The sequence below is a fragment of the Colletes latitarsis genome, chromosome 14 (assembly GCF_051014445.1).
Source record: "Colletes latitarsis isolate SP2378_abdomen chromosome 14, iyColLati1, whole genome shotgun sequence".
Classification (NCBI taxonomy): domain Eukaryota; kingdom Metazoa; phylum Arthropoda; class Insecta; order Hymenoptera; family Colletidae; genus Colletes; species Colletes latitarsis.
In genome coordinates, this window is record NC_135147.1 from 23,508,391 (window position 1) to 23,534,694 (window position 26,304).

At 46.3% G+C, this 26,304-nt stretch overlaps 1 protein-coding gene across 6 annotated transcripts in view; it reads left to right on the plus strand.

Moving 5' to 3' along the window:
* Hth (Meis homeobox homothorax) overlaps positions 1–26,304 on the plus strand; it is a 526,461-nt gene that overhangs the window by 400,563 nt on the left and 99,594 nt on the right. For all 6 annotated transcript variants that reach the window (XM_076782345.1, XM_076782344.1, XM_076782343.1 and 3 more), the window contains one exon: positions 7,843–7,919. In XM_076782345.1, coding sequence (XP_076638460.1) covers positions 7,843–7,919 — 77 coding nt within the window. The remainder of the gene's footprint in view (positions 1–7,842; positions 7,920–26,304) is intronic.

The following is a 26,304-nucleotide window of genomic DNA, read 5'->3' on the forward strand; positions in this document are numbered from 1 at the left end:
GAGGTTCGCGAAGTGTATCTTCGTCGCGGACTGTCACGTTTCTTGCGGACGCGTCAGTCAAGACAACCGGTTTCTTGGAAAGCACACTCCGTCGATGACAAATCCTTTGAATACGATTTCATCGGTCGGTTCTTGCGCCTCCTGAGAACTTAAGATAAAACAGAAGGAACTGTCCTCGAATGGAATATTTTTGAAAAAGGTTACGTGATCATCTACGCTGGCGGACAAAATAATAAGACAGTTTATTCTTTAAAAACGTATGTATAAGCTTGTACACGTAGCAAGACAAAATGTTGCAGAAATTATAAGACACTAATGTTAGTCGTATTGTACATTCTCTGCTGCAGTTATTTTGTTAGTATAAAACATTAAAACTGAAAGCATGCCACATAGTAAGTCTCTAACCGAAGAGGAGAAAATAGAGATCCTTCAAAGAAGGACAAGAGGAGAGAATTTAAATCAAATTTCAGTAAAAATGAAGAGAAGCAGGTGTGTACTTCGTAATTTTTTAAATAATACAAAAAATGACGGAATAGTACATTTTTATTTGATGAAATATATTTCTATCCACCAGTATATTTGTGCTGTACGTGTTATAAGTTTGGTTTTGGTAGTTTCTTTGCATTCTGATAAAATTCGCCTCGAGCCCACCAGTCGAAGGTTCCCAAGATTCAAAAACGGCTGTTAAAGGGATGAACCTTTTGATGTACGGATCCCGGACACGTTTGGCGCGGGGACCAGGGGGGCGCGATGACGAGGCGCGATCTCTGGCGGCTCCCACGCCCCAAACGCCCCGCTCGTTAGTCGGAGTCAGCAGCGGTCGTCATCGACGTGTCATTCGGCACCGAGGAGCCCGGTTATCGAGGGGATCCCGGAACGAGTCGACGAAGGACGCCGATAGCGACGCGCTGGGAAACACAGAGGTCCTCGTCCGGAGACAGGGACCACCGCCCCTTCGACATCGACGACCTGACGCAGCATCGAGGCCAGCAAATTGTCGTGCTCGCGGGATCGTCGTCGCGTGGGTAGCGTCGAGACCGCCTTCCTAGCGCGACAACCGGTATCTGTATCGTCCCGTCGAATCGTAACGAGGGTTACGTGCGCAATTGGCCCGATCACGTGTTGGATCCCGTCGTCGTCGCGGGGGTGTCGTTATCGTCGCGCGGAACACGACTTTGGCAATTCCGCGGGCGCGCGCGGTCGGACGCTTATCGACGTCGATTAATAATGGACTTGCACCGCCGTATCCTGGCTTTCCTATGATTTATTGACTGAAACCGGGCACCGCGCGCGCGCGGAACAGGTTGCAAGTTGAAACATTGCAAGATGCTAATGCGCCTACATTGAATATTAATGGGCATCGAAGGTCGCTTTCTTTGCCCCGTGTTTCGTGGAAATCGTACGTAACTGGAATTTCATTCATCGCGGATGGTACAGCCATTTGTCGGGACACGTTCAAAATGACACGATTGGGAATTCCTGGATCGAAAAATTATTCTATGTCCACAAAAACTCCGATTCCTTTTAGGAGCACGTACCAGCAATAAACTAGTACGTCGTTTTTAAAATTATTTTTAAGAAGTTACAGAAACTTTCTCTTTTATCTAAATCTACGACTTTATGTCTCTACTGGTGTTCACCACTTGGGGGTCGACTCGGATCCTCCCCGAGTTTTGACTCCCCCTCCAACTCGAATCACTCTTAAATAACCGTGGCAAACTTCGATCTCGAACAGTTCATTTTTAAAAAATCACTTCTAACCAAGTCGTGCGTACAAATCGCGATCAACGATTTATTCTTCGTGTATAACTAGAGATTAAGATTATTGTAAATAGTTATAGTATAATTATTAGAGTGAATAGAAATAGATTGTACCGATAGTGTCAAATGTACGATTGACGGTACGGTACCTACGAGTTATGATCTTTCGGAAAGGATAGTTCGCGGCGCGCCAGTTTGTAGTGATTTGAATTTGGGTCACGAGCGATCTCATTGTCTCGAGAATCGTCTTAGGGAGCAGTTTGCTCCCTGAAAGGGCCACGGTTATTTCAGCTACGTCTCCGCTATCAAGGTAGCGGCTCGTGGGTGAGGTTAGCGTACCACGAAAAGGGGTCGTCTCGAGGCAATCGGGCTAAACTACGGACTCATTTACACACTTAGCCCGGCTTCCGCCTGGCTCGTTTCTACCCCAGCCGACGGCCGTGCCCAAATGGTTTTCATATTGTCTTTTTATCGGCCGTTTTCATTTTATCGCTTGTTTGGCCGCTGACTCGAGTCATCCGCCTCGGCGGTTCCGCGCGTCTGCTTCTTTTATTCCGATTCGTTCTACCGCGGGTCGCCCTGAATCGATTTCCATCGGGGATTTACCTTCTCGCGTTTCACGTAAATAGATACCTACGATGCTTCGATAATGTGGGTGGCAGCTGTTTCTAGAATACCAGGGACGCTGGACCAATCGTTAGAATAATTCTGTAAACTGATTATTTTTAATAGAGTCTTTATATCAATCTCAGCAACGAGAAAGATCTTAAACAGCTATTCACTGTCCGGATTATCACCGCCATATTCGATAGCGCAGCGTTGTGACCCGTATATAGGCCCTGGACAGTGGACGTGTTAATTACGGTAAAAGAAATAATTACAGAGAGTGATCAATCATTTTCTTATTAAGATCTTTCTGAATATTCGATCGAAAGGCTCCAAATATAGTCTCTGACTAATAAGGTCGTCTAAGATGTAATTTAATACAATGATCGGAGTTTCTATCGAAGAAACTCGTTTCACAATATACTAATCTTCCACGATTTTAGAGAGAAAATGATTCTACTGGTATTTACGATTACTTTAGGTTTGTATTTCGTGCACCCTGTGAGCGTCATCGGGCAAGGGTGAACGTTTCATTTCTTAATCGAGGGACGGTCCCCGCAGAGACGTCTGCAAGATTCATTCAATTCGCAGAGTGTTACCTGCAACTTTCTCGCGATAATACTTTTACCGAGTCAAACTTGTGCATCGTCACTGACGGTCCGAAGGGGCGGGGGCGGGGACGACCCTCGTGGAAAAGCATCGGTCGGCCGGGGTCGGGGAACAGCCCAGAACGGACCGCCGCGAGCACTTAAGACTATTGTTTTCAATGTAATTGGATAGCTCCTGCCTTCTCTCTTTCTCTCTTTGTCCCTTTTACTTCCGCCTGCCGTTCCGGCAGCTACCTCGATCCCAGAAGAGGGTGGAAAGCAGTCAGCCAGCCGGTCCCCATGTAGCTTCAACAATTATCTTGATTGTTTTATGCATACACCAACGAGACTGGCGCGAGCCAGCTCCACCGAGCGAAAGGGGGACGGGTACTTGGATTTCACGGCGAAATGCGAGCCAGTGCAGCATTTTGTAGAAGGTGTTTGTACTTGCAAACTTGTTGAGAAGGGTCGAGACTGTATCAACGTTAAGCCCGACCGAAGCAATCGTTCTTGAAACGCTACCGTCGGTGCTGAAAAATGGATCACCCTTTCTGTTCTTCGTCCAGTCTCGCGAAACGCGATCAAACATCGTTGGAAAATGTCCAATCCTCTAGAATTGGATTAAACGTACTTATATTAGTTGTGTATTCTCGCTCTGATACGTCGAACCTCCCGCACTCGCCACCAGAGGGCCACGCTCAACTTTTACCACTCTCGCAAGTGCTCTCGACATTTCCATATACACAATTGAAAATAACCGGTTACCCAGTACGAGGAATCGGGAAATTTGATTTAATAAAAGGGAACGCTTCATCCATGGGGCATCAACCCCGAAATTCCGGGCGTCAAAGTTCCCCTGGTTGAAACTCGGTCGCGAACCTGTTGTCGCCGGCGGCGTGACACGACCGGGGCCCTCCGGGGAGATCCGGATCGACGATCGATCCCCGTCAAGTCCGGCTTGCGCGTGGTCGTTCGCGTCTAAATCCACCCTCCGCCCCCGCCCAACCCTCGATATGACGTTACACGGGGAAACCGGTAGGTAGCACGCCGAGATCCGATAGAAACTCTACGCCCAGACAATGCTCTCGGCCGATTTAATTAGGATAAGAATCGCTTGGATCGCGTATACACGGCCGCACAATGGGCTTTCGCGCTGAAGGGGGTGGGGCAGGACATGAAGCCACGCTTCTGGTGTACGTATACCCCGGTGGCTCGCCTCCAAGAAACATGATATACAGGCCGAGGGGTCGAAGGGGATCTGCGGGCTACGGCGGTTTCCAAAAATACCGCAGGCTTCGACAAAAAGTAACGACCAACGGGGGTACCACGAGGGGGGTGGGGCGTCTGGGGCACGGGGAACGTAATACCACGAGCGCCACGTGCTAATTATGTAAAAATATGATGCGGTTCGGCCGCTTGCGGTGCAGCCGCGGGCTTTTATGCGCAGCCGGATCCGCTCGAGACCTCTGCGCGTACAACCGGGGGCTTGGCATCGGTTCTGGGCCCGATTTTCCGTCGAATTTAACGCCACGAGTATCGCGGGAGGTGAATTACTATCGAACGTGTCGCGGCGGTCGCGTAACAGGGCTGATTTAATCGACCGCCGCTAGAAGGCGCGCGATAACTTCCGGTTTAACCCCGCCATTCTCGTATCTCAACTCACTCGCGAAACTGCGCGGATAATTTCAATATTTTGGAATATTCATCCACGTGGTGTACAAACGAAAGTTAAGCTTAAAGGGGAAACTTTGTAGTATTCGCAGAATCTTTACCAATCGGGGATCTACGTTTCACCCGTTAAGACACCCCTGAAACCGAGCCAGATGCGTTCGGGGAGTAGTTTTATCTATCACTGAGAGCAAATGAATAATTCAGACGCGTTTTAAATTCCACGGCCTGTATAACGTTATAAAGCCTGGCTCGAGGCTCGTAAATCTCGCGTATCCACTTGTATAAAATATTTAACAAAAGCAGTTATCGCGCGGCGAAGTGGCAACGCGATCCTAATTTCTTGTTGTGGTTTGTTTCCTTGGCGGAACGATAAGGATCGGTGGAATCGTACCGTGGCAGGATTTAAAAATATGCGTATGTAATTTTGTTGTTTAAGTACCAAACAAACTCGTTCAACGATATGTATCAGCGTTCCGCATACGTTTCGTGCCTTCCTGAACGCGAGAGGCCGCGCGTGATGTCCGCGATTTGTTGCGTTCAGCGACGATTACGTGACTTTAATATCGCGATGGGAGCTAATAAGAGATCAAAATTAAGATGCGCATCGTCCCCGCGGGATCGGCGTTTCGCGCAGCTCGTAATGTAATTAACGAGATTATCCGTGGATCGCGTGTTTCGTTTCTTCGTTTATTTTTCATTTCTTTTTAACGTTCCGCGGAGTCCGCGCGTTTCTCATCCGTAACGCGAAGAAAGATTGCATCCCGACAACACCGGGACAACGGCCATCTGTTTCTCATTTCATTTCTGCGATTCCCGTACTGTTTCGCGCATCTTTACCTACCGACCATAATTTCTTGCATCAGCTCGATTTAAATCTGTCCTAGAGCCAATCGTACGCCGAAGTACTCCCCGTCCAATTTACCTTTCACTCACAATGTGACTTATGTCCCAACCATATTGCGGAACCAGCGTCTCTGTTAGAAATCGGAGAAGTCTTACATACTTCCAATTAACCTAACAAGGAACGTCAGCCAGTATCGCGGGGCCTTCGAAATTAAATTTGTACCTAAATAACTTTCATCCCCCATTCTCCAAGGCGTAGTCTCGGACGAATTGCTTTTAATTTTTGATCCGTCGATCCTCGGGGGTTCTGTAGCACAATCTATCTATTCAGTGACTTATATCACGCACGTGTTTACGATTTTGCAGCAGCGGCTGGGATTAAAATTTAATATCTGGGGTCTATTTCGAGCGTTCCCGAGGCTGACGTACGTGGAAGCAGCTCGATTAGGCGAAGCGCAACAAGTAGATTAACGTCACCGTCGGGCAAAGAAGCGCCGTACACGTGTTTTCACTCGACGGTGCGTAAGTTTGAGCGCGTGTCGTTCGTCTTTCCGCACCTTGGCACCCATCGTCGCGGAGGAGGGCTCGAAAGATCCCGCGGCCGCGGCGCGAGCGCGAAATTAATGCGGCCAGTAACTTCCCTGGAAGAACGATGAGATTTATACACGAATTTATGGACTCGCGCGGCAAGACCGATGCTGAATAACAGAGAGCAGTGCATCGTTTGTGCATCTAGCTCCAGTTTCGCGGTCGCGGGACTGTTTGAGCCGTTGCCAATGGCGACTTTCTACCGACAGCGATATTTTATCGTTTGGCGAATTTCGCGAACGACCGATCAAAATCTACGATTCGTCCCGTTCCCGACGCTAAAGTCAACGTTCAACTCCCAGTCTCGAATCGCAGGAACTCGGCAACCTGGTATCTCAAACTAAACTCGTTGGTACCGCAAAAACACTCGATATAGTCAAAGTTGCGTATCTAAATTTTTTTAGAACAGCACCGTGGAACGTAATCCTTTAATCTCTATTTTTAAGAGCGTGTACCGCGCCTGGGCAACAAATTTATTCCCCTGAATAACTACCCTGCACGGTTGCAATTCAGAAAGTTGTTATTGCCGGGGACCGCTGTTAAGAGAACGAGCTTACACAAAGTACGACGGGGGGGGAAAAAAAGGAAATGGACGTTAAAAACGACGGTAGGCGAATAATTTACAACGGAGCCGCGGCGAAGTTGCAAAACGGGGTTGCAACTTTTCTCGCTGTTAAACGCTCCGAACGGCGCCGTTTTAGCAATGTTATCGCGCGCACGTCGATTTCTTTCGACGATTCGCGAACGAAAGATTATCTTGTAAACCGCTTATCCGTGGCTCGTTTCTCCGTCGGGCTGTCCTCGGCTGACCTTTCTCTCGTATATCTTCGATGGCCCCTCATAAAGTCTGCCTTTCGTGAAAGCCAATACGAGCACCGGAGGACGGATCGTCGTCTCCGCAGAAGCGCATCTGCGCCGATGCGACAGCGCGATAAAACGCGCTCGTCCCTCTCTATAGGAACGCTTTTTTACCCCGCTTTGTCCTTCGCCCTCCCCCCTTCCCTCTAGTGCTGTCTGCTGCTTTTTTTTTCTTCTCCTCTCTCTTTATTCTTGTTGTTGCCCGACGATAAATAATATTTCACAGGTGCGTCCAGACGACGAGGCGCCTGTAATGCGTCTGCCGTCGCGTAGATAAAAGTTCCCCGTGCATCTATGCGCTCTGTGCACTTACCTGTTACGCAATAAATCACTCGATAAATTGTTTAAAAGCACGGACCGCCCGAGGGGGGCGACGCGAAACGCGCAGCTTTCTCTGTTCCAGCGGCCTTCGTCGTAAATAACCACCGGAAATTGCGGGTGGGACCTGGTCGGACATTCGACGCGGTGCTCTCGGTCCCCGTGACAGCCATTTTTGAACGTTAGACGCCGCCTGGGCGCGAAATTCGAACGCTTCAATTAGCCACCACGCGTGGTCGACGATCTGGGTTATAGAAATTTCATCCAACTTGAATTCTAGCTTTCTTTTATTATTTACTTGCGTTGTGTAACAGTGTCAATATGAAATATTTTTTTAAATTAATATGAGTGCAAAATTCGTCATTTTTTTATCGATTACAAAAAGTAATATCAGTCATTGACAGCCAGATCAAAGCCCTCAAATTGTTTACAAAAACTAGCATATCCACACTCGTTAAAATTCAAGAGTCCTAACATCTAATCATGAAGATTAATTTTAGTGGCAGTCAATGTGTTAATAGAATAATCACGGATCGAATCTCTGCGCAGCAAAGCTTCTTCTTCGTTGCTTGGAGAAAGTTTGCTAAAGTTGTTTCCTTTTCTGTTGCAGCATCCGTACCCTTCGGAAGACCAGAAGAAGCAGCTGGCACAGGACACGGGGTTGACGATCCTTCAAGTTAACAACTGGTGAGTGCTACGAAAAACCTACTACATAATGGGTTGCAACGTATGAAACGTCTGTCTTCTTGACAAACTACCTTCTTCTTTGGCGGAGAACTTTGTCCATCGGAGCGTCCAAAGTTTAAATCGAGCCGTTTCAACTTCGACTTTTGTGTGTGCAACATTCCTAGCTTCCGTATTCTTTGAGATAACACGTTTGTATTATACTTTTCATTACACTATCGCAAAAATGCGAATTCATCTCTGGGCAGACTTTTCGTATATTGCGACCCAATAATTTTCGACAGACAGTAGCCTGCATGTGCTACAATTTACACACAGTAGGATCTTTGTTTTTCGACAGGGTCATTTAGTTCAAGGAATTGCTCGACATTGCAGCAATTCAATACAATTTGATAAATGCCCACAATCCACAGATCGAATCGTCGAACGTTCGTTATAACGAGGGTTTCTGTGATTAATATTCGATCCTAACCAGTGTCATCGAGATACTCTATCGACGTTGGTCTCGTCGTTCGCCAGCTCTTATCCCGAACGCGTCCCAAGATCGCCAATTAGCTGGAATTTGCTTCGGGCGATTCGTTTGCTTCTTTTTTTCTCCCCAGCCCTTCCTCCACAGGCGACGCGATAATTATCATCCAGCGATCGGGTGTATCGCGAACGCGAGCCGGAAAGTTCGACGTCAGAAGCGCGTCACAGGATTGACGAGAAGCGGGTTCGACGTACGCTCGGCGACAGGTTCTCCGTGTTATCTCTGTACGGGGCTGCGTGCCTGGAACACTCTTTCTGCCTCGCCCGGATACGCGCGTGATACGCGGATTCCGGACACGCTGAAATTACTCTCGTCCGTCAAACGAAACGAACCGTGCGGCCCGTCGACGTCGCGACAAGCTGATTATTTCACCGCGCCGATCACGCGAAATACGAGGAACAACGCTGCTGGGGCCCCAGGCCACGCACCGCTGCGCTACATTTCGAAATTCCCGCGATACACCCCACCTCCCCCTCGTAAGGCTGCCACCAGCCGAAGGCAAAGCTGCCATTTTCGATTGTCTTCCGCGTCGCGATCAAAGAATAGACGGAATTCTTATCCAGATAAAATATTTCTAACAACGAATACTGGGCGAGCAAGGAATTATACTTTTAATCTCACGTTTTCCTCGAAATTCTTCGCTGTCGCCTACTTCCGCGTCCACCTGCGTGATTGGATTTCTTTTCCACTGTCGCTTTCGACCGAGGAATCCAGCGGAGTCGTAAACGCAGAAAAGTTATGGGACGTAAAGTACGGGACGTACTGTTTTAATGATAAAATAAAAAAAAAAGAAACTTTATTAATCGCGGTACTCGCGACTCGAGTTTAACGAGGTATAAGGCTCCGGAGTTCTATTTCGATAAAGTGACGGAGAAAGTCCTTGCTTTTATATACATACAGCGGGACGATGGCTTGTTCTTCTATTATTTCAGACGATTGGTTTTTCGCAACATCCAATACTAGATACACAAAACTTTATAGAACCTTTCTATTGACCAGCGCCTGCTCCCATGCGAACGGCGGACCGCAAGATTCATCATCCGAGTCAAGAAGAAACATAGTCCATAATCGTCTACATTTACGAGCGGCCATTTCGCATTTCACGGTGCAATAATACCACCCACGGACATTCCCCAATTTCGAAGTTCCTTTCACGACACGTTTCCCACGTTACGCGTCCAATCATTATAGGACATTCGACTTTCTCTGGGTCGTAAACCCCCACGATACTCGTCTCGAACGACTATTCTACGACGGTGGTTTTTCACCTTTTTGAACAGCACAGTTTAGAAGTAGGTTGTTAATCTCGATGGACTCCAGGCACAGTTCAAGGAAAATACCTCGTACCAGTAATTCAATAGTTGAGTATTTATGAATTTTTACCTCATATCCTGTTTGAGATTTGTTTACATACCAAAGAAACTGTTCTTTCATAATTTCCCAAAGCCATTTCGGAACGGGAGTCGAATGAGCGACGAAAGGAAATGCGGATCGTATTGGGTCAGACACTGTCCACATTCTACTCGCGATACCACATTCCTCCTAACCCATTGTCGAGCATTCATTCTCGCTACGATTCAAATAAAAATTCGATTCGTTTAGTATCGATTAAGTCGCTGGCATTCCAGAGCACCGTACACTATATTTAGCGTAATTATAACATTACTCGGCGTTTCGAAGTGCTTTCTCTTAAAATACATCTATACATTTCAATCAAAACCATTGACTATTGTAGGAGTTATGGACGTTTGAAAATTGGATTACTTATATGGGGGTTTTCTCACTTTACAGAGTTAAGGGACAACTATTTGAATATTCTTAGAATTTCCATATATTCTTCGCCAAAACACGCGTTGTTTGCATTTTGAGACATTGAAATCCTCCGATCCGTTCAGAAGTTATGATGTTTTAAACATACGCATGAAACTTTAGGGGAATCATTCATTCATGGTCAGACATTATATTTTCGGTAAGGAATTTTTTTCTCGAAAGTACGTAGGATTTCGAGGGTATGTCTAATCACCAAAAATGCTTGCAATTGACCCCTGGAACTAAAAATAATTTTTCCAGAACGATTTGAAATTTGTCATTTTTGCCGAAAAATTTAGAGGCACCCCCTGTCGATTTTCCTTAAAAATGCCTTTTTCATTTTTAGTAGTTTTGTTTGACGCCCTACAGAAAAGTTGTCTAATACTTTTTTATAGGTACCCATCAGCTCTATTTCAGAAAAAAGTTTTATTGAAATATATTCACTATTGTAGGACTTATGGACGTTTGAAAATTGGACCATTTTTATGGAGTTTTTCTCATTTTGCGGGGTCAAGGACCAACTTTTCGAATATTTTTGCGATTTGTATATATTCTCCATCAAAATACGCGTAGTTTGCTTTTTTAAACATTAAAATCGTCCAATCCGTTCAGGAGTTATGACATTTTAAAGATTCGCATGAAATTTTCGGGCATCGTTTCTGGCCTCACATCAGATTTTTGATAAGGAATTTTTTTCTCAAAAGTGCGTAGGATTTCGGGGGTATATGTATTCACCAAAAATGATTGTAATCGACCCCTGCAACTAAAAATAATTTTTTTAGAACGATTTAAAATTTTTTAATTTTGCCGAAAAATTTGTCTACCTTCTATTATAGTTATTCGGATAACCGAATAAAGTCTTTTGTGTTGCACAGCATTCCGGACGGTTATGGTCGTTGCAATGCTTCGATTACATCGTCAGGAAACTGGGAAACAGCTCGACCACACGCGAGCCGCGAAGCAATAATTCCCGCGGTTCGACGGAATAAAACCGTACCGCTGTCGAACCGCCTGGCAGCGACGTAACGAGACGTTGAAAATAATATCTCGCGGCGTGCACGTTTGGCAGCCAAGTAGGCGAGCAGCTTATACAACGTTTATACCGAGCCAGCTTTTATGCACCTTTAATCTCGGCGCGAAGTGCCGTACCGGATTATACTAGCCGCTATTATGTAGCGACTTTACGATTTTCGTATCTGGGCCGTCTCGCGCGGGACAGAGAGAGACCCCGAGAGCTTCTTTGTATTCCCTCGACCGATTTCCAGAACCGTTCCTGTCCCTTTCCACGCCACTTGTTCTCTTCTCGCCGTGGACTTCGAACCACTTCGATGTTCGGGCTGTATCGGAACGGAAACACCGTAGATTACGCGGAATTTTGACGCTACCGATAAACGCACTCACGGGGCCCGTGTACTCGAGCGAGATTTTCGGTTCCGCGCTGCCATAAACGCGATAGCGAATACGAGATACCATTGGCATGCGCCCCCCCGGGGTTACATATGTGCCCCGACCAGGATTCTTTCTCGATCGTCGAGACCGAACAGGACTCGAACAGGTTAACCGAGAGCTCGTAGGTGGTTGCATCCGCTTAGAACGCGGTTGCAGGTGCGCCGGATAAGTGCGATAAAGTGACCGCGTTCGATTGTCACGGTGTTCGAGAATATTCGATGTAGGACGCGTACATGGGCCGGTCTGCTAATGGTGATCCTCTCAGAGAACGATTTTACGCCCCAAAAACAAGACGAAAAGAGACTTCTATCAGGTCTGAATCATAACAATCGTGTTTTATACATTACAAAAATAATATTCTTCGAATGTGGAGAGGTATTATAGAATCCAGTATTTGTTCATTCATAATACAAAACTGAAATAATGAACTAGAATAGATAAATTAAACCTTAGAGCCATTGGAGTCCCCTTGGAGCCAGTGAAATATGAAAGGTGATATTTGAAAAAATATCTGTCGTTGTCTATTATTAATTTTAAGAATCGTTACTATAGATCTAGCTAGCAATCGTGTTTTTATCGTGGCCCTAACATCTTTTAACCCTCGTGGTACCCCGTAAACTTCTAAGTTTGATATTCTCGAACCAAGATTTGTTTAGATTTTGAGAAAAATCGGCGCTCGATGAGTCTCGTAGGAAAGTTAATTCCGCGCGATGGCAGATGAAAAGGGTTAAGACGAGGCGCGGAACGCCCTCTCGGAAGCTTAGCGCATCCTGTACCCGTGAAATCCCTCGTTTCTTCGAGTTGATCCACCGGTGTCCCGTCCTCTTCCCCGTTTTCTCTCCGCCGAGGACGGAACTGTTCCCCTTGCTCGTATCCCGCTATCTTGATAGATGTTTCTGCGTACCACCTGCGCCACCATCCGAATTACAGCGGCCCCTGTTTACCGTGATGTTCGAGTGTCGAGAGCTCGGTCACCCCTTTCATCCCTTCCGTTATCGTGCAAGTTCGAAAACATTTTCCGCTTCAAGGACACGCTTACAATTTCATTCTTATTTCATTTCCAACCAGCTGGTCGTCAGGCTTGCTCGAGTATTTACTTATCCCAGTTTTCTATTCGACTAAACTTGAACTCAAATGCCATCGAGACCGCCACCAATCGGTCTAGAGACCCCGAAAACCATGGATTCGACACCCAACATTGATCGTTTTCGATCATTTCTCACCCCCTCACCCCCAGTGGTGTCTTACTCTCACAGTATTTCTTTTCTCAGATTTTTACATAGTTAATTCTTTCATTCGAAGTACCTAATTACACCACACTTTTTCTCAATCTCTCAGCGGCGTATCCAATAGCGCCACGGTATATATTGTACCAGAAGAGGGGGTACGAAAATCTTCAAACCACGATCTGAGAAACGTTTGGAAACGCCGGATTAACCCGGGGAGATCGAAATACGCCGGTTTCACGGGGGTGAATCAGCGAATCTTCCCGCGGCTGGATATAAAATGCGAAACGAATTGCTCGACGCCTTCCGACCGGGCGTCGCGGTTGGTCGTGAGCGTCTTCTCGCGTACGCGACGCCGCGGAGACGCGGGTGGTTTGCAGCGCGTATAAATAAAATCGCGTCGCGACGTACGCGAACGTCCGTACGCCCGGCATCTTATAATAAGAGTATCCTCGCGTACGACCAAGGGTGGGGGGTTGTTCGAGGACCGAGAGGGGGGAGGCTGGAGGGAGCATAGCTCGGTAATTGAGCACAAATCAAGTTTAAGGAGGCCTCCAGCGCGCCGGGATTTTTTGATCGCCCGTCGCGTAATATTTATTCCGTTCGGTGTTTCCAGCGACGCCCACGCGATGCCACGATAATTGCGCGGCGGTGTCACGAATGGTGTTAATTGCGTCGTCGCGTTGCGGAATTTTTGGCAACGCGCGCGGGTGTTTACGCGCCACCCGGTGCGACCGATATTTTCTCAGACATCTGTCCATACGGGCGACGTTTCCCTCGCCCTCGTAATTAACCGTCCCCCAACCTGCGCCCGCGCGCAAATTAGTACCGCATAACTTTTCCATGCGCTCCGAAATAACCATCGAGCAACGATGGCGTTACGGGGCGACGCGAGGTTAATTAAGTCGATCGCAGTTGAACCGTATCGAGATTTCCTCAACATCCCCTTATTCGCGTGGGAGATTCCCGAACGTCAACAGAAATTATTTTCAGGAATTTTCGGGCTCCTTGTTGCGCTTTACGTTGAAACCTACCCCTTTGTACCGTGCAACTTTTGGTCGAAACTTTTTGTACACTGTAGGAATTTTTATTTTATTAATTAAAGGTACGAGAGACCTCATAACAACGCAAAATATATGGTCAGGTTACGTCGAAAACGTGTACATAAAATTGGAGAAATCATATATACTGCAAAATGGAGTCCACAGAGAGTACCTTGAAATGTACAATTCGCATCTCGCGTAATAAGTTCGTACCGGATTGTTTGAAATGTTCGCCCGCAGCCACGATACGATTTAAATCGTCGAAGGATTTTTTCGCGAAACGGGGATTTTTCGCGAGCGAGAAGGAAGGCGTGTATTTTTTTTTTTCGCGCGCGAAAGTGCGGGTCGTGATGTATGCTCCGCGTGGGTGGGCAGGTATAAGGGCGCACGTAGGCGGGCCCCGGAGCTTACGCGAGGCTTGCACTTGCGCCGAAGTGCATGCGAGAGCCACGGCAATTTCTTCGTGGCGCGATAAGTTTCGTGATATATTTCGCCGGGGGAAACTCATGTTTCCGTAATGCAATTAGAGCGTGGCCGTTGCACCGCTCTGTGGAACGTTGCCTCGGACGAGGACTGCGTTCAGGGACGAAGACGACGACGGCGACGCGCTTAGAAATAGCTGGTCTAATTAGAATACTCGGTACAAATGAAATAATTCGCAAATAAAATAGTTCCTGCCCGCGTATCATCGAGGGAAGGGGGAAGAAGAAATTCGTCCAACCCTTCTGGTTCTTCTTTCTTTCCGTCCCGTTTTTCGCTTTTCTCCGTTGCTCGTTCTCTGGTTCGCTCTATTCACTCTTCCCCCTCCCCCTGACCTCCCTTTCTCCCTCCTTTCGCCCACAATTTTCCGTCACATATATCAGCCTGGACAGTAGTTAGAACCGTTGCCAGCTTGTTACCGCGTGTAACCCTTCGCGGACCTCGATCTGCGCTGTGTACACTGGCGGCCGCTGTAACTCACCGCGGGGATGAAACCGCTCTCGAATAAGTTCAAGATGGAACTCGACCATTTGGCCGGTCTCGGATACCTTTTCGCGAGCTCGATTAACGCGAACCAAATGTTTCTGCTCTTTTCCTTTAAACAACTGGTGCAAACATTCTGCTTGAAATGTTGCAAAATTAAAAATTTAGAACTAAATACACATCATTTTATTCGACCCCTTTTATTGCGTCTTTGTATTTCTAAATTAACGAGCTAACGTTTACATCACACTCCTTGAAGTTTGCCCTTTTTATTAAAGCAAACGTGCTTATACCATTTGACAATAAAGTTTAAATAAAATTAGGTAACATTAAGATCATTGCAGATTTATTTACCAAAGTTAAGAGGTACGTTAAATTAAAAACACCAACAAATAGGGTGCCTTTAGAGTCCCTTCGAGGAGAGTTCGGAGCCGAAGATTAGTTTCATGGTTGATCCGCCCTCGCTCGTAGAGCTAGTTGAGCGATGTCTGACGGAATTAGAAGCAGGGGTTGCAATTTATCGGCAGGGTGGAAGTTTCGTTTCGAGGAATCTGGAGATGAAGCGAGCGCAGAATTGGATATAGGAGCCTGTTCGCGTGATCAATAATGTAACAAGTTTTAAACTTTCTGGGCCACCGGTCCTGATGAATAAAGTTGACCGGATAGAAAGGTCATTGCGAAATCTTTCTATTTAAAGTTTTAGATTCTATCGAGGCGGCAGTAACTTTCCATTCAAATATCCTTTTAACATTCATTAATTCTTGCTCCTAACGAGACTTACATATTCATTTATACGGATTACGGCGGTCTTGCGTTTCGGCGTTAGCCGCGCGAAATAGTAGACGAGTGGAAATACAGCGACACTTTCATTTTGCATTCTAAATAATCAAATTCTCTATACTTTCAACGCTCGATTCAAAATTGCTCGAAAATTACACTCATGCGTTTCAAGAGGCGTAGAAATTTAAATTTTACGAATCCAGATTCGAAATTGCTTCGTTTGAGGGGGATTTTCGATCAATGGAAGATTCTTGTTCGCGAAAGGTGGCGTGCAACCATCGCTAGCTCCGACATAGTGCGAGCACGCGCGAGCAAGTGTCGCAAATGTGTACTAATATTCCCGCTAATTTAGCCTCTCCCCACCGGCGCGGTCTCTGGCTAATAAACCAGAGGTTATTTATCGGCTCGCCCACCCCCTCCGGGTCGAGTTCCTCCAGCCTCACGTGCGACGGCCGCGTCGCGGTGGCTGCCACTTAGGCCGTTTATTCCGACGTCCAGCGCGTTTTTCCGCCGCGGTTGCGCGATTTGCTCTATTTGAGCCGCGGTCGAAATAATTTTATCGCCCAGGCCGTTCATTTCGTCGACGGTTCCCCGCGCTGACGCCGTTTTTCGACGCCGCGTACGCGGGAGCGCACTATTCGAGTCGCGCTCGAAATAATTTTATCAGTCTGCCCGTTCATCCCCGACGACACGTGTCCAACGCGAACGTTCGAGACGTTGCGCAATTCGTAACTCCGCGAGCCCCTACCATAGCTCTTCTTGTTTCTCGCTTGGCCTCTGCTTCCTTTTTCCAACGTGTATCGAATTCTCAGTCATCCCTCTTCTTCGAGGAATTCAAATTAACTTATTAAACGAATAATGATTAGTTTCCTAATACGATACAACTTTTCTGTATTTCATTTGGTATCTTTGTTGAGTGTAAAAAGTGTTTCTGCAAAATGTTTACTTTCAAATGCGATTAGTTGCTAACGAATGATCATAGATTCACCACTAAATATAAGTTTTAGTTAGAGCTGGATATTGTATATTTCTGTGATTCGTATATTGGGGAAAAGAAAATGTACATTTTTGCGTGCAAAAGTGGAACGCTGTATCCCAAAAACGAATTAAAAAATTATGTAAAACACTCCGAAAGCGATGCTTGATGTTACAGAATTAAATTGAGTATTTTTCTAGAAGAAGTGTCAATTTTATATGATTGTTTTATACTATTGTCCAATCCAGAGCTGCTTATGTTTTCGTAAATTTTGTGCATATATTCTGGAGACGATTGTGATATATAGAGTGCAAAATAATGTACATTTTTCCAAATATATGAGATACAGAAATATACAAAGTGTCTTATATTTTTGTCCATCAGTGTATCATTAAATAGAAACTGATTTCGATTTCTTTACATTCGTGGCAGCGTTTCCACACCTGGCAGGTGTTGCTCGATCTCCTCGAACCGCGAGACGTTCTTTTGCATCGCGTACGAAATAATTTCATCGGTCCCGGCCATTTATTCCCGCGACGCCTCCCCACGGAGTCGTCGAGTCGCCCGTGTTTTTCTTCGCGCGTGCAACGCGCGAGGGTTAAACCGACGCCGGGCCGATTTGCTCTATTTGAGCGGAGGTCGAAATAATTTTATCACTTACAGCTGCACCGCCGCCGCGCGGCAGACCGGTGTCTTAAGAGGATTTCGATGTTAACGGAGACGAAGAGCGATTTCGCTTAAGCCCCCGAGACGACGCTTAATCACCGGACGAAATTTACCGTCCCACCGTTCTCCAAGAAGGGGAAAAGAGACTTTGCTGCTCTCGCCATTCCGCTTCACGGTCCCCTTTCCTCCGGGGTTGTTCGATTCCCGCGGAAAAATCGATCCTGGCATCCTATTTTAATTTTATCGTTTAATTATTTTCTCTCTTTTCGAAACTTATCCGGCCACGTACAGTTTCAATTATGATTCCTGTCACCCACCTCGCCAAATTTCTAGAAATTCCAATTTCAAGAGACCTCGTTCGTACCAGCGATATTAATCTTTTATTTACGACTCCTTCGACGCGAGCGATATTCGTGATTCGGACGAGTGCTAGCAACGAGCTGTCAACGGGCGATATTAACGGCATTATTGATGACGCTAATGAACCTAATGCGATTATTATCGGCGCGTCGTTTCCCGGCACTTATCAGCGGGCTGGATATTTTTTTGCGCCGATCCTCGAACGCCTCTTTTTCTCGAACAACCGTCGGGGGAGTGTTCCGCTCGCGCGAACTGACCAGCGGCGCTCGAAGAGCTCCCTACTCTCTCGACTTCTCGAGCGGATCGTTAACATCATAACTGTACGTCGTGCGTGTAATTTAGACCGTTGTAAAACCGCGGGATCCTCGTGCCCACGTTGTAAACATGTGGCTGCACGTACTGGGTGTCCCGCGATTTTCCACTTCCTACGGATGAAAATGTTGCACAAACCCAACGATACTCTATTCGAACTTAAAGAATTCATTTTCTAAACTATTTAGACCAAATATACTGCTCGTACTCGATGACCTTGTGCAGCCCATTGCGTATCTTTCGTTACATAAATTTTCAACGTTGAAGGTATATACATTCTCATAAAATACGACAAATTTAAATACATTATTTACAAGACGAAGATTAATTATTTCTTCGCTCTCCGTGAAAGCATCTTTGGCCTTAATACGCAACTTGTTGGTTTCGTTTCTCTTTTACGGTGCAGATCGGTCGTAAAATCGCGAGACACACTGTATATGCGCGTTCGGTTGTAACCGACTTGCTAACGAGACATTTCGTTTTACAAAATCGTCCGAGACCCGGGAGCCACGCGAATGGGGCCGTAAATCCCGGGACCGGATGTTAATATCCCCCCGTCCTCCAGCGTGGCAACCACCCCCCGTCTCCGCGTTCGCAAATATTGTTGCACAGCGCGGATGTCGCAGTTTTGAGCGCGATGGCCGTTAAACGTCACTTCTGCGGCCGCGGCGGGCCTAATCTCTTTTACGCGTTCCGCGAAAACGCTCCGCGCTGTCCGTGCGCCGGAATGATGGCCGCTAAATCACTCGCCCCCACGGAGGTGGCAACGTGTTTCGTCGCGGGTTAGGTCTCAAGTAGCCTCACGGGGGTCTAAAGTACCTTTGAAAATTATTATTATTCTTAAACGTCTATTATGCACGCTTAAAACTATGTACAAATTGAACGAGACGCAGGGAAGAAAACTATTATCGAAACATCAGATTCACATAACACTTTGGAACTAAATGTCAAGCTTAAATGTTAAAGGAAATAACTTTGAATAGGATTAGTGACTTCTAGCGTGGTTACGAAAATGTGACAAGTTAAAATCGAAGTTTTAGTCTGTCAACTAAAGGAGGGTTCTCCTTACAAAGACGATTACTTTTTTAATTACAGTAATAAATATTTTAAGTGCCCCTAACTGCTGTACAGGCTGTCCAAGGTGTTTTTAATTTCACCACGTTCGATAAACAGGAAACGGGAGAAGCAAACTGTTACCGAAGGGGTTGATAAAAAGTCGAGCGGAATCGCAGTCGGGAGCGTTGTTCTTTCCAGACGGGGGAACGAATTCTTTTACGTTTTTGCGGTGCAGGGGTCAGCTGCGGGGGTTGCTCGTGACGGTGGAAACGCGGTCGAAGTCGTTTGCATGCCGAGTAAGGAGCGATTGGATTCGAATCCGGCGCAGATTAGGGCGTTCGATTAGCCGCTAGCGAGAGAACAGTCGACTTTGCCGCAAATGAGCTCGTTCGGGGAAGCAAGAGCGTTGTTATTGGGAATCGAAGCTTCTCAGTCGCGGCGGTTTCGGTAATGGCGATGGGACTGGGAGAACCCGGAGCTTCTTTCGATGAAGTCGTTCGACTCGAGTGAAATTCCCTCTTCGTTTAACGTTTCGAGGACCGGGGCGAGTAACATAAATTATTTTTCCAGTATATTGGGAACGATCTTGATTATTTTAATAAACACGAATTGCCGTTAAATGTTTGCTATCGTTCGTAGAAAGCTAAAAGAAATTGGCTTCTTAAGAAAATTTGATGCATCATGCATTTCGACAGGGTGTCAAACTGTTAACCCAGTCTGGCAGGGCGATAAACTTGGGGACCTTTAAAATACGAATTACGTATTGTCTACGAGCAGAAGGATCTGGTAACCAGATGCCTCGGGACATAAATTACCTTGCTGATGCGTTGCAGATTATTCCAAGGGCAGAACGCGTATCTTCTCGACCGTACAAAGCTTACTTGAGAATCTTTCGTCTGTGGGGCTACTTGCGCTGTAGAATTTCGAAATATTCAGTTGATCCATCGAATATATTTCTATTATAGTACTGCTATGAGATTACTGAAAATAAATATAATGGATCCCCTGGTCCCAGAAAGAAAATCGCATCGTGATACTTTCGAAAAGCTCGTGTACTCTTCCCGATTCGCGTATCGCGAGATCACGCGGAGGATCTCGATCCCTGACGACGATACGGGGCACGGGACCGTTGCAGCGACGCTTCTGAAATTCTGGAGGGTAACCGAAGACCCCGGAGCTCACGCTCGGCCGAGTCGAAAATCTTGAAACACCCGTATAAGGCGCGTCAGCGGCGCAAGAAAGGGCCGCGAGAGGTGATGGAGTGACGCGATACGAGCTGCACACCGGTGACACCGCACACCCGGCTGACTTACGGTCTCCTGCATCACCTGCTCTCGCAACGTATGTACAAACGAGCCTGCACAACCTCGAGCATCGTCCTCCTCGCTACCGGGGCTCCTCTTCATCGCTGGATCGACGCCCGGAACGATCGCCTTGAGGGGAACCGGGATATGGTGGTATTTGTTAATTGCCGGTAAATCGTCTGGAAACGCAGTCCTCCATCTAGGAATTTAATTAGACGTTTCTTTACGTGTCTCCATTTTATAATAGGGGACGAATTTCTGAATTATATACACCGTTATGTGGGGGGGTACTAATTTTTTTCGCCTGAATCCTTCATGATTGTTACAAAGTTGATTAATTCCTTGGCGTACAGTAATGTGTCTCGTTGCAATTGTTGATGTCAAGTTTCATAATCATGAGGCTACTCGCCATCGAGCCTTATATAATAAAATCGACACATTTTTACATTCACGAGGTACTTGTAGAACTGTTCTTTTTCGTGGCCATTCCTTGTACGAACTCTCAACGAAATTAAATAGTATACGTTTGACAAATTATTCGGAATTAAGTCGTACGCCAAGGGGTCAATGACAGATTTTTGAAGTATATACATACACTAGCCATCCAGACCAGTTAAATTGTTAAAAGTAATGTATTGGTACAAAATATCGTTCTACAGTTTTGCAGTAAGGTTGGTTTCGGTTACGGTGCAAATTGAGTAGACTGTAGGGTCTCCGCTTGAAACTCGGGAACTTGTAAATATTATTCGTTAGTAACGTAATCTTCTAATTAAACTAGACACTGCGTTTCGTCGCATCGATTGGGCTTCTGAAAAAGATACGTGTATATTCGTTTAATTGCACCGGTTAAGAGGTCAACGAATGATGGTGTCTCGTTAGAGCAACAAGATCACCGAAAGCGTGGCGCGTCGCTTAGGACAAACGATGGGAAGCGATCCGGCGCGACCCCACAGGAACACAGAGAGAGAGTCGGTCTCCGCAGAAATCCGAAATCGTGTAGTACACGTCGGTGATTCGGACTCATTGGCTGGCTTCGTGTAACAATCTCATTTAGCCTGGTTCCACCCTCCGTCCTCCCCGACGGTCGTCTCTCTCCAGTCAACCCCTGGAAAGTCCCCTCAGCGGTAGGACCACCGCCATCGCCGCGTCCCGTAGCGAAGCAGGAAACCCTCTGGGGGCCGTCGGGGTGGCCAGGAGTCGGATATCTAATTAGCGGGGGCTGATCGGTAATTACTACGATTAATCAATCCGTTTTCCATTTGTGAGCGCCCGGGCGCGCTCGGCTGCGCGAAAGGGAGAAGTACCGGGGCCGCCTAGGGATACGTGCCACGGGGGTGGAAAGGGGGCGCGGAACGCGAGAAGAATAGGACGTTCGTGTGACGGGAGGCGGGCAGAGGGCGTGGGGGCGACGTGCACGAACGAAAGGGGCACCGAAGTCGAGGAGAAAAGGGTTTTGGATCCGTGGATCGACGTTGTTCCACGATCACGGGAGTCCTAGCCTCGAAATTGGGATTGTCGAGCTTCCGGTCAATTAAATCCCCACAATGAATCCTCCCCGTTCCTTGTGCAAAGAGATTCTCTCGAAAATTCTTCGCGAGTGACATTCCCCGGGACCTGAACTCGTTGGCGTATTTTAGGGGTGGCTTTCTGGCAAGGATTTTCAAATTTGTAAAAAAATAACAGTACACAATAATGGTTTAATCTGAACGTAAACATTTACTGCAAACACTGGGAATAAATAGCGGATAGGCAAAATACAGCGATGGTGTCACGTGTCATATTCGGTTCTCTGACGTCTCTAGTCTTAACCTAAACAGGACATTTACAACTAGGCGCCAAGATGGCACATTCAACATGCATTCCAACAATTATACAACCTCCACAGTTAAAAAACCACAAAACTGTTTTGCTCAGTAGCGAATAGAAATGGAAATCTCGTCCATTTCGAAGCATCCATAAATTGCGCCTTTCGTTTCCTTAAGAACGATTCGCATGCGACTCTGGACAAAAAAGAGCTTCGATCGTCGCGAAACTGGTCCTGGATATCGAATTAAATGCGTTCCAATGAACGGATCGCACCTACGCAACGGCTCGAGGAAATAGCAGGGGGGAAGGGAGATCGGTAACGTTACGAGATTGACCGGGTCAATATGCATACGTTTCGACCCACTCGACAAACTTTTATTGCATTAGGCTCTACGCGTGCCCCCTCCGTCGTCGAGAAGCGGCATCGTCACTGGCGTAGGCAGGAAGTACACTTTTGGCTCGTCTTGATCGCTGTGATAATAATCAAATGCTCCTGGCTCGATCGAAACTTGCGTTAAGTATATATAGATTCACTCACTCCTATAACTGAGCAGAGTAATTGTAGTGTTGTTCTTCGATATCTATAATAAATTTCAAGAGTTAACTTTTGTTGGACAAATGAGATTTAATTCAGGAATATACATTTTATATACGAGATTCTTGGATGTAAATCGACGAAGATGATAGTAAAGAATTTTAGAAAGCATAAATAAAGACTGTTTATAGCGTGTAAACTTTACGTTGGTACGCCACTGCGATCAGGATCCGGTTAGAAACACTACGCTAATGTCGTATCGTAAAGAGAGTCGAAACTCCGACGGCATATGGAGCGAAATCTCTTGATGCCATTAGCCTCGACTTTGTAAATAGTTCTCGCTCGAAGAATAACAACGGAGGGGTTGGAACCCTAAACCCCCGTGCAGCCTCCATTCTCTGGGAGCGTCGACACGTAGCAAAGAACGCCCTCGAACGAAAAGGTAGCCGATTGTGATCGATCATCGGGGATCGGTCGCTCTTTGCAGGCCCTTTCGCGTGAAAGGGTTGGAGTTACCGAGGGCCGGGGGACCCTCGTTATTTGTTTTGCGCGAGAAGATTATCGCGTTATTACGCGGGACGAGTCAAGGGTCTCCTGATCGGCCAGTTGGGGGACCCTGGGCTCTCGAAGACACGCAAACACTCGGCTCCTCGAATTACATTCCTGAATCGGGGCTACGGCGTCTCCTAATCTTCGTCCAGGCGACCCCGGAACGGACACGTGTCCGACGTCCTCGTGGACAAACCCCGTAATTACTCTTTCGATGATTCCTGCGCCGTTCGAGGTTTTAATCGACGCAAAATGGCGAGGGAAAAAATTCGGTACCTCTATTCGTATAAATTGTAGTAGACTTAGATGTTATTCAATTTGTCGTAGTAGGGTCAGTTGTTCTAGTATGGAAAACTTAAATATTATGTAACAGTTTTTTTACTGTGTCTCATTTTTCATATTAGGTTTATAGTGCTCGTAATATAAAATACTATATTTATATTTATATTTGAAGAAATAATCGAGCTAACGCAAAGCGGATGCATTTACCTTGTTGTCTATAATATTAGGTAAATGATCACCTTGAAAAAACTCAGATTGCGATATTTTCTTGAATATTCTTTTACGAACGTTGCCTTGGAATTCGGGCATATGACAATTGTAATCGATTGCATTCATCGCCAATGGCAATATTGCGATAATTGCTTTAATATCACCGTGTTCGAAATTAGGAACATTAACTCAACCACCATTGTAGACCGAAACAAACATATTTATTTCATTATAAAATTGAAGATTACAAAATATGTTTTACATTTCACATTGCGTTTTCGAACGGACTGACGGCGAGAGAGAGATAATGGCTGCCAATTTCTATCTCCAACAGTAACTTTGTCAGAATTCACAAGCTAAATGGATGTTTTCGAAAAGATAGCGAGGTTGGAATAGAGTTTGGGAGGGAAAGAAAGGTGGTCATCGGGAGGGTTTAAATAATCTTGAACGTCATCGGAGCGGGCACGCAGAGACGAGAAATCGGATGTAAAGGAAGCCTGGCGAAGGCGGAGGAGATGGGCTGGCCGCCTCGAAGGCTCGCAGAGGAGCCGTTGAACAGGGACAATGCTTTCATCATTGCCGCTCTTTCTTTCATTCCCCCGCGCTGGAGGTGGACCACGGCTCTCTTTCGTCCTCTCCTTCTCTCTTTCCGCCTCTCTTACCCCTTTCTTTTTACGCTTTTTTGCCCGCAAAGGATCCATTGTCGTCGGGTTGTAGGTGGGTACCGTCAGCCGGTAGGTATCAGTGTCTCTACGCGGCTCCGGGGTTGGGGGATGGATGAGTTTTGTAAAAGTCCCTTCTTCCTTTCCGTCCTTTGCCCGGTTCCCTCCTTCCATCGCGAGCCAACCTCTCGTCCCCCCGGTGCCGCGCTTTTAAAAGGCAGAAACGGTTCCTCGTCTCTTTTTGGCCACGATTATGCGCGCTTCAGGTGGATGACGCGCACGAGCGACCGTGGAATGAGCACCGGGTCCGCAGAAAGTCGTCCCCGCGGACAAAGTCGTATCAGCTGAAAGGAACCCGGGCTCGCTTTTCATTCTAATTCGTTGTCACAATACCAACGTTTCTGGCACGGCGCGACGCGTCCACTCCTTTTGCGAGCCATGATCTCTTCGCGACGGAAGTACAACTTTTACGCGCATACGATCGTATTATGGAGCGGTTTTACAGGCAGGGACAGGAAATCGTCGTAGTTGAAAACAACAAAGTGGCGTAATACAAAAGAGTTTAACCCCTTGCACTCGACTGCCTTCTCTAGGAGATCACGAAGAGATTACTGCCTGGAGGTGGATCTATTAGACAAGCACAAAATTTAACATATTTGTTTGTATTAGAGCAATAACGAAGATTGCAAAAATTTTGAGACGCGGTCGTTTATCATCGTACGCGACTTCTCCGTTCCGATCCGACGAATCCTCAGTTTTCATTCGACGTTCTCCCCCCGAATGGAGACATCTTTCGGTGTATTACCTCGCGATTGTAGGATGATTGTCGTCGTGGAGCCCCGCGGGAGGCCGGCAGATGTTTCGCGGCGACCCAATCAGACGACCCCCGAAGCGGTGCTCGACAATCAACCATCAAACAATCTGCCACCCTCTGAGGGGTTGGTTGCTTGGATGGCGAACCAAAACACACGGAACCCTTCAGCCTTTTCGTGATCTGTCTCAAGTGAGCATATGCCTCCGTGGAGTGATTATTTTGCACCGGCTGCACGTGTTACGCGGCCCACGTGAATGCGTACGCGATCGTCGTCACCTCGAATGGGGTGTGGCCTCGAGGGGCGAGAAATAACAACAGACGAAATACAACGTAAAATAAAAATTCTCAACGTTTCAGAATCCGCGTATTAAAATTTTTTTAGACACAGATTTTCTTTAACCCCTTATCAAATTTTTCAATCATGAGACTACTCGTCATGAAGTCTTGTACAAGTGTTCGACCATCCCTTTTTTCGTCTTACTTTGGCCTCTAACATCTCCCATTGCAATTTTACATGCCGAATAATTGGACTATATTTACATATGAAGTGATAAAAACGAGGAATATAATCACAGATCTCTGGTCAGACATTATATTTGCGGTAAAGAATTTTTTTCACAAAAGTGCGTAGAATTTCGGGGATATGTGTAATGGACAAAAATGATTGTAATTGATCCCTGCAACCGAAAATAATTTTTTCAGAATGATTTGAAATTTGTCATTTTCGCCAAAAAATTTAGGCACCTATCCCCTGTTGACTTTTCTTAAAAATTAATTTTTCATTTTTAATAACTTTGATTGACGCTGTACGGAAAAGTTGTCTAATACTTTTTTGTAGGTACCCATGAGCTCTACTTCAGAAAAAAGTTTCATTGAAATATATTCACAATTGTAGGAGTTATGGCTGTTTGAAAATTGGACCATTTTTATGGGGTTTTTCTCACTTTATGGGGTTTAGGAGCAACTTTTCGAATATTTTTGGAATTTCTACATATTCTCCATTAAAATACGCGTTGTTTGCTTTTTTAAACATTAAAATCGTCCAATCCGTTCAGGA